A 9205-nucleotide genomic window follows, 5' to 3' on the forward strand; every position below is an offset into this window, starting at 1 on the left:
TGGCCTCTCTTTCTGTAGGCCGCTGTACTGATCTGAAGTGCAAACTTGCAGAGTCAGCGTAGACATCTGTTTTGGTTCTTGGCTGTATTTAAAAATCAAAGCGCAAGGGAAAAGAAATGTGAGTGAGAGGAGAGCCTCTGGCACCAGAGGGTAAATGCAGGTGGGAGAAAGAGGCAAAGAGTTCCCAAGAGCCGAATACATTCCCCAGGGTTTCTAAGTTGGATCCACAGTGGGGTTGACCTGTCCAGAAGGGCCATATCTTTAGGAGATGGCACAAAGGCTCAAGGCAGCATCTCTCTCATATAGCTATAAATTTGGCCTTTCTGTAGTATGTAGGTGCTGTTCGAGGGTTATAAAAGGCAGTGCAGGCAGCGTAAGATTCTCTACTGCCCCCCAAGAGTGAAAGGCCTGAGGGGCTCAGGGAAGTGACTGTTTTGCAGCAGGAAACTTAAACACGCAGTTTGTTTGTCTTTAAAGGGGAAAAAAGTGTGTAACTCATCAGATCCCTGAGCGTGTGGTTCGTAGATTTCTCGTGACTCTAAAGGAGAGGTGGGGACTGAAATCCCATGATGGTTTCAGGATCCTCCTCAAGCAAATGTCACATCTGTGGTGAGGGTCGGTTTCCCCTTATGACACTGGATGGCAACAGGCCTGTTTGCACATTCATTTCCCCGTGCAGTTCTCTGCCGCAGCAGCCTTTGCACACCCTGCCCTGCCAGAGCTGCTTGGAAGAGGCTTTATGCCAAGCGAAACCAGGAGCCCAACCCATGGACTAGTAAAAGTTATTGACTCAGCCCTTGCCAGCTTTGCTTCCTGTTATGATCAGCTGAGTTCCTGTTAGTGTCTTCTCCAGTTGCGGTGTCAGAAGCCACCTTTTCAGGTGGTTTCTGCAGTGTGACAAGGGACTTTTATAGCTGCATCTACATCAGGTGGCCCTGGCCCCACGCAACGGACTTGACAAAGAATAGTAAAGATGAGGTGGCTGTTCAGCTGCGTAGCCAGAAGGCACCGACCGAACACTCTTTACACTAGCGTTTATTGCTGCTAGTTGGTTCAGGCTGCCGCGTGTGGGGTCCCTGCTATGCAATTTTGAGGGCCTAATTTACCCCCAGACCAGTTTCTGTGTGAGAAGCAGTGGTTTGGTTCCCTGCTCCCAGCGGGGGCATGCTCTGAGGGAGAAAAGGAGCAGCCTATTTGGGAATCCCTGGTTGCTCTGCATCATCTCATCTGAAGAAGTGAGGTTCTTACCCACGAAAGCTTATGCTCCCAATACTTCTGTTAGTCTTAAAGGTGCCACAGGACCCTCTGTTGCTTTTTATCATCTCATATGTGACTCTGAGTTTCCTTCCCCCCAGAAACGAGTGGTGCAGGGAAAAGAGCCAGCTCATCTGATGAGCATGTTTGGCAAGAAACCTTTGATTGTCTACAAGGGTGGAACCTCCAGGGATGGAGGCCAGACGGCACCAGCCGCAACACGGCTGTTTCAGGTCCGGTCCAGCACCTCTGGAGCCACCAGAGCCGTGGAGGTACGTGATGGGAAAGCCAGCTAACCCCGAACATTGGGTTCACAGATAGCAGTTGGAATGTAAGATCTTGTCACATCACGTTCCCTCTGAGAGCAGAGGCAAGGCCAGGTTAAACTTTCTGGTGGACTTGTGCTAAATTGAAACAAACTTCGGAGTCCAGATAAGCTATCAAGAACTTCCCCTTTTCCCATGGGTAAGTAGTAATAATCACCCTGTTCCCAGGAGTTTATTAATACCATTTTATGTTGTTAAGGGCTTTTCTCCAAAGTTCTCAAAGGACTTTGCATATGAATATAAAGTGAGACTTTCACCCGCCGTTGAAGAGCATCAGCCTTTGGGGTGGGATGCAGCAGTTGGTTTAACAGCACCAACAATGGTACTTAACAGCTAAAGGCAGGAAGTGACAAGTATCTGGTTTCCAAATAGAATTTGAGCCAGGACTTGGGTTCATCCCCCTATTCTTGCAAAAAAAAAAAAAAAAAAAAAAATCCTGCTCATTAGTCATAAATACATGGTGTCTCCAGCAGCCTCCTAGCTCCATGCTAGGGTATTGGTTCAATACTGAGCCGGGGGAAAATGCCAACTACAGAATCACCAATGCCAGCAGCATGGAGTTTGTTCTATGGAGGTCTCCCCTCTAAGTACTTAAGTATCCTGCTGAGATTTGGCAAGATCCCAGCCCTACCTATTCTGGCTGCAGGTCATCACACGCCCACACACGTACACACCCTCACACACCTGTTTAATCTTCTCATGCTTGTTATAGAATCTTTCCGCTTCACCAACTTGACTGCAACTGGCAGCGTAATGTTATCCCTGAGTCATTGGTGTTTGGATGGTGGATGGTTAAAGTTTGTTCACCAGCGCCGGGGGGGGCGCTGATCATAGTCCTTATATAACTGTCAGTGGCAAAAGTACCGACCCGTTTGATAGCTATGGTGCTGTTGCTTTCTAGCTGGATGCTGTTGCCAGTGAACTGAACTCCAACGATGCGTTTGTCCTGAAAACTCCCTCCACTGCTTACCTTTGGGTTGGCCAAGCAGCCAGCGACACCGAGATATCTGGGGCACAAGAGCTGCTGAAGATTCTGGGAGCTCGCCCAGTACAAATTGCTGAGGGAAGCGAGCCAGGTGAGGGAGGCCTAGCTGGGCCTCGCAGATTCCTTACATTGTAGCTGCAATTTCTTGCTCTCCTTGGCAGTTGCCCAATGGGTATTTACTTGGGGCTTCCCACATCAAGGCCAATCAAAGAGGTGACCAGCGGTTCCGCCTCTGGGAAGCTCATCCTTCTAGGCTCTGCACTGAAAGAGATATGGGTATGTCATACAGGGGGGAGTCCAGCCACTCAGCAGAAGGTATTCGGGTTAAGAGGCCTCCGGCTTATCTGGGAGAGGTAATGGGAGTAGGAGCGGTTTTAAAATCGCACACACCCGAAAGAGGGAAGGTTGCTCTGGGGACCCATTGAGCACCTATTGTAAATTATCAGGTCACTTTAACAGGCCGGCGCCTACATCTTTGTTTCACCCCATCTCCACGCATCTCACTGCTGCTAGAGACGGATTCCCCTCCTGCTGCCTTTGGTAGCCACTCGGGGAAGAGTCCTGGTTGGAGCCGATTCTAAACAGCCAGAGAACAATCAGGGGACAAAGTCAGCCCCACCCCTTCCCTGAGATACCAAGATTCTAGCCTCCTGACTACCGGATCAAGGTGCAAGCAGGAAGCTGGGGAGATCATGTGCTCTGACTCTGCTGTAGTTCATGATGCTTCCCTGTCTGTGGCATTGCCCTCCCACGTCAAGGATCCCGTGCGACTCCGTAGGCTGCTTTAGCGTCATCGCCACGTGCGGCTGCTTCCCTCGCAGATGTATTCAGGAGCAGATGTGCCACTGAAGCAGCACCATTGCATAAGTCACTGGAGTTCATGATCAGACTGCGTAGTCCCTTGCAGTCTGCGGGTGGGCAAGGGATGTCCCTTTGATGTCCCAGTGTTTTGGATAAAGCACGTTATAGGGAGCACAGGTGGCGTCCTTTCCTGTCCCCCTGCCACTGCAGCCCCAAGGCTGGGCACAGTCTGGTGCATTGCCCAGGCGCGGAATGGCTACTCCAAAGCACCTTCTATAGGCATAAGAAGAGCAAACACACCTGGGCATACTGTGTGCATGAGCAGTATGTGCCTCTGTCCAGCCAGGTCTCAGACAAGCAGAGGGGATTAGCGAGGTCCCAGGGTGGGTAGCCCCCCAGTGGCGTGACGTCGGGTGTACATGGAAGGAGTGTCAGCATACCCTTCTCTCTTGCAGATAGCTTCTGGGAAGCTCTGGGTGGAAAAGCAGCATATCGCACCTCCCCCCGGCTGAAGGACAGGAAGATGGATGTTAACCCCCCTCGCCTCTTTGCCTGCTCAAACAAGAGCGGACGCTTCATTGTGAGTGTGTGATGGACTAAGGCGGCGTTTCATAAGGAAACAAGCCTCCAGCTGCCAGGACTGGGGAAACCCATCTCAGCCAGGCAGTAGGGTACAGTTCTGCCTCCCAGGCCGCTCCCCAAGAAACGCACAGGGGGCTCCTCCCCACGGGTCTCTGCAGAAGGAGCGTCTTAGCGCTACCCTGCTGCAAAGAAAGCGGCCAGCGCTACAGCCTTGTTCTCACTACACCGAATCCCTGCAGCAGCGAGCTAGGTCTCCTTTGCCTGAGGCCAACAGGCAGGCTATTTGGCTTTAACTCCAGCACTTGCTGAGTGACAGGGGTTCGGATTAGGAGTATGGGGGGTGTGAATGACTAAGCAGCACCAGAGCCTAAACTCTATTGTTTACTGGGGTGAACTGTGAATGAACTTTGCACCTTGTCACCACCAGAGCACCCCTTTGGGCCATGATGCAGCATTGCCAGGCTTCTTCTCTAGTACTGCATCCCCGTCATCTGTCATCCTGGGCTGTAGCAGTCTCCAGCTTCCATGGCCTGGCCCTCTGGGCGGGTCTTCTCTCAGTTCAGCGCCCTCTGGGGTAACAGGAAAAAATCAAAGCTGAACACTCTGTATGCCAGGCCTTCAGCCCCCATGTGGGACTAATCTGTCTTTTGCCTCTTTAAATCCTGATGCTTGTGCTTCCTCTTGTTGCCCGATCCTTTTGAATAGTCAATAGTACGTGTAGTGATGGCCAGTTGATCCGAAGGCAATAGGGTTCTTGTCCCAGAATCAGGTGACACAGAATAAAACCAATGAGTTCAATAGCTTGTAGGGACCCTTTAGGCATATGGCAAGAACACGCCCACTCAGGGCAAAGCCAAGCCTTAGAGAATTGTATTAAAATAAGGACTAAAGTCAGAAAAGCTCCAAGCCACATAAACAGATAAGAATATTACAATACTGGGGATGTCTCTGGTATCATTCTTTGCATAAACTCTTAGATTTGCATAATGACACCCTTCCTGGAGGCCCTGGTGGTAAGAGACAAAGGACCAGCGCTGTTGCTGACATGCCAAATGTGTCTGATGGTCCAGATTTCTCAATGCCCAAGACTGGTGGTAGAGAACAAGAGTAGAAGGGACAAATGGTGGAATGCCAACAATGGTGGGAAAAGTTCCTTTCTACATGGTAATTTGCCCTGTTATAGGGTCTGAACATCATCATGAATATTCATGCGAAGGCTTAGCCTTCCATGCCCAAATCTAACTTCCTCACCCTCACAATATTGGGGTTACTTATCCTATAGGTTAACATATTAATACATATTAATACCATTTAACTCATTATATTAGTCACCTCTTGCCCAAGCAGATTTGCAGGTATCACTTCCATGAGCTTGCAGTTGCCATTTACCATTAGGTTTCAACTCCTGCTATTAAGCAAACTATTCCTAGTTCCCCAAAATCTATTAGGCCATTTATCAATGGTCAGGGGCTTACTCTACCTGACTATACTCATGAAAACTTCCTTAAACTACTGTCTGACAGGATACAGGCCTGTAGTTTCCTGGTGTTACAGCAAAAGCTAAGCGAGCCCTATGGGCTATTCTCTCTCACTGGGAGAGAAGGGAACTTACCGTCTCTTCTAGGCTCCAGCCCAGGGACCCTGTGTTGTGCAGCGAAGGGCTGCTCATTCCAATCCACTGCCACTTCCCTGGGCTGCTCCTGCCTTTTCCCTCTTTGTCAGTGTCCCTCACGAGGCTGCAGACTCCACTAGTCCCACTCAAAGCTCTGTCTCCTCATGCAACTTCTTCCCAACCAGCTACCAAGGAGCTTCCTAAGGCCCTTCCCAGCTTCGTTGGCAGCAGCTGGGCTGTATTTCAGGCAGGCAGGCAGCCTTTTTCTCTCCCTTTCTGTTTCCTTAAAACAGGAGCCCACCCTCCCCCCAAGCTCTCCTTGGAGCTGGAGTGGTGATTTAGGCCAGCTGTAGGGCCTTAGCCAGCTTCTCCTTCAGCTGACACCTTGCCCCCAATTAGACCTCAAGTTTGCAGGATTCAGCAGGCAGGTGGGCCAGGCTTCTCTCGCCAGGTCTCCCCTGCTATGTGCGAGGAGGCAGCATATATACTGATCCCCTTCCCAAAGCTCATCCCAATTGGCTGGGAGAGAGGGGAGCATTGCCCCGCCCACTCTGCAGGGCCCCTGGTCCCAGACCCTTAAAGAGACAGTAATGGGTTTTCTTGCCAAATTCTATTTATTCCCAGGATCTCTTCCTGTCCTCCAATATGTCCTAGGTCCTGGCACACCTCTTCTTATGTGATATGTCCATTATTGGAGGTTTGTAACCATGGTAGCCCATTCTATACGATCCTCCACTAATCTCTTTGTGGATGAATACACCTTTTGATCCACCCAGGATACCACATTGTCCAGCCAAGATCATCTTCTGCCTTGTGTTCTTCTGCCATCAACTTTCCCTTGCAGTGTCTGCAAGCATACATCTCGCCCCCAAACCTCTTAAAATGTGCCCTACAAATCCCAATCCATTTTAATTGGTTATGTGGGCTATCCATGATATTTTCAGAATTCTTCCATAACACCTTAATTTGAAGGATTGTAGTTTCTTTATTATTTGGCTGTTTGAATGTCCATGTTTCACAGCCATACTTTAACACAGATCGAATGTACGTTTTTACATCTCAGAGGTCCCAAAATCTTAAAGGGCCAGGCCGCGTGACTGGGGTGGGCTGACGCTTAGGCTCCACTGCCCGTAAGGGGACAGACTGTACCGTCACGCACCTCATTCCCCAGTGGTAATAGCACCTCCATGAACTGGTTTCCCCATGTGACACAAAATGATATAAATTTGTGTGGCTCCCCTTGAAGGATCTGATCCCCCTCTAACCTCATTCTTTCAGATTGAAGAGGTTCCTGGAGAGCTAACCCAAGATGACCTTGCTACAGATGATGTTATGATCCTTGACACATGGGACCAGGTACCTCCGAATATATTTATTAGGAGGGAAGCAAAGAGAGGATATTGCATATGGGCCATATGGCTTTAGGCTGAGAGACCGACAGTCACAATACTTAGAAATGGGAAAGATCATGGAATGCACCCCCCTACGACCTTGGTACCAAGTCACCCAACAGAGGATGGATCAGATATTAAATTACATTCATTTTAACCCAAGGATTGAGGGTGGCGTTGGGATCCTGCCACTTCCTTTGGTCAGATGATGGACCAAAGGCGATAGGGTATGGTGGATCCCAGCACAGTCTGTTGGCTCTCTCAGACTATAAGCTCGTGAGAGGTTGCTCTCTTGCCTTGTCTGTATCTGACTGAGCATGTTGTCAGCATTGAACAAATAATTATATCGTCTACCGGTTTCTTAAGGAAAAAAGCCGGCTCCTCGGTTGCCTTGCTCCGGTCAACCAAAAGGCAGTCTGGACAGGGGCATGCTATAGCTGTTCAATGTAAAGATGCAGTTCAAACACCAGCTGATTCTCCCCTGTATCAGATTAGGGTCTAATTGTTCCCACGCTGGAGACTTATTACTGGCCAAAAGTTCTGTCTTAAACTTCGCCAGCAGTAGTATTCACTTTGTTTACTGGGATGAGTAATTCAGTCCAAGTAGCATGGATTTATTCTGTTCTGTATCATGCTCCCTGAGACATTTTTCAGACTTCAATTTCACTTCAGATAGAGGCTGACGCTGTTTGTTTGATTTTTAATCTGTAGGTCTTTGTCTGGATTGGAAATGAGGCTAATGAAGAGGAAAAGACTGAGGCCATGACATCAGGTAACTATCACATGCCCCTCTCCTCAAGAACTCTTCTCTGTTGATCTTCACCTCCAGTTTGATCACTTGGAGTAGAGGGTTGAACGTTTTGAAAAACAGGTGTCTTCATGACAGCATAAAATTGACAGACTAGTACATTTACAAGGAGTCACTTGGGAAGACTTAGGAGTCTGGAAGGATCCCTGTAGCTCTGCCTCAAGGAGCTACTGGTTATCAGACATACTGTACTCAGCTTCCAGCAGTGAAAAAATAACCCTTAGGATAAATGAATGATTTTACTTACGACAACCCATAATTTTCTCTGTCAGCTGCCTTCCCTTTAAGCCGTACACCTAAATGCACAGCTGAGCAATACAGTGGGTAAACAACTGTTCTTAATGGAAGGTTGAATTCCTAATGGGAGTGAAGTGATCACTTTGTGTCTGACAGGCTAGGATGGTGCTTTGCTGTTTAAATAGTAATATTCATTAGGGGGGCAGTCATGTAAATCACACGTGAAAAGAGCAGTTTATATCCCTGATTGAACCCTGCCAGCTGCCTTGAAAGCAGCTCCTGGGACAGGCTGCCAGTAGCCCTAAATAAAACCCCACTAGCGGCATCACCTCTTTAAAAAAGCATTTTAGAAACTAGAGCCAGCCTGACATTATGCCTCTGTTTTGCATTTAGCTTTTCCAGAGCCTCTTTCTCTGATTGCTGCATATGGAGATGTTGTGATTTTATGGGCTTTTCTTACTTGTGTATTTGCAGCTAAAAGGTACATTGAGACTGATCCTGCCAACCGAGATAAGAGAACGACTATCGCGATCATCAAGCAAGGATTCGAACCTCCCACCTTCTCTGGCTGGTTCCTAGGCTGGGATGACGATTACTGGACAGTTGATCCTCTCGAGAGGGCAATGGCAGAGCTGGCTGCCTAAGTAAAGAGGATCCTTTTTTAAATAGAGCAAGTTTGGTGCCTTCAGTGCCTACAGAGCTACGTCCTCCTGCAGGAGACACATTAATGTGGCCACTGTTTTTAATAGCCAACTAGCTGTGCAATAATTAAAGAAATTCATGATGAGTCCTATCACGCTACCCACTGCTTTGAACATGGTATTTAATACAATAAAGCTTACATGGAACGTGCGAACACTAAAAATGTGCCTGGTTGTTTTGTTTCACTACTTGGAAGAAAACTGGGTTAAACAGAAATTGTATAGCAGCGTTGGTCTAAACTTTGGACTATCTTGAAATAGAGACTTAAAAAACCCCAAACTATCTTCCTTGTGCCACTGTCACAAACACATTAGCTGCCACCTCTGAGGTTCCCCTGTTGGTGCAGATCTGTTACTAATGTTTTATTATTGCACTAAACTAGCCAATGATTGGGAAGCAAATTACGGCTTTTTTTAAAGTTTTTTTTTATTCCAGTGCTTCTAAGTGTGTGGAAAAGGACTGAATTGGTAGCAATATATTACGGAATGCAGCAATAACCTAGAAGCT

At 48.1% G+C, this 9205-nt stretch overlaps 1 protein-coding gene across 6 annotated transcripts in view; it reads left to right on the forward strand.

Annotated features, from left to right (window-relative positions):
- The window catches only part of GSN (gelsolin), a 51525-nt gene extending 42664 nt beyond the window's left edge, over positions 1–8861 (forward strand). For all 6 annotated transcript variants that reach the window (XM_005299452.5, XM_065572103.1, XM_065572101.1 and 3 more), the window contains 6 exons: positions 1356–1526; positions 2482–2656; positions 3822–3946; positions 6839–6916; positions 7663–7723; positions 8471–8861. In XM_005299452.5, the coding sequence (XP_005299509.1) occupies positions 1356–1526; positions 2482–2656; positions 3822–3946; positions 6839–6916; positions 7663–7723; positions 8471–8640 (780 nt within the window). In that variant the 3' untranslated portion in view covers positions 8641–8861. The remainder of the gene's footprint in view (positions 1–1355; positions 1527–2481; positions 2657–3821; positions 3947–6838; positions 6917–7662; positions 7724–8470) is intronic.
- The last annotated feature ends 344 nt before the right edge of the window (positions 8862–9205 follow it).

This window comes from Chrysemys picta, chromosome 18, assembly GCF_011386835.1.
Source record: "Chrysemys picta bellii isolate R12L10 chromosome 18, ASM1138683v2, whole genome shotgun sequence".
NCBI lineage: Eukaryota > Metazoa > Chordata > Testudines > Emydidae > Chrysemys > Chrysemys picta.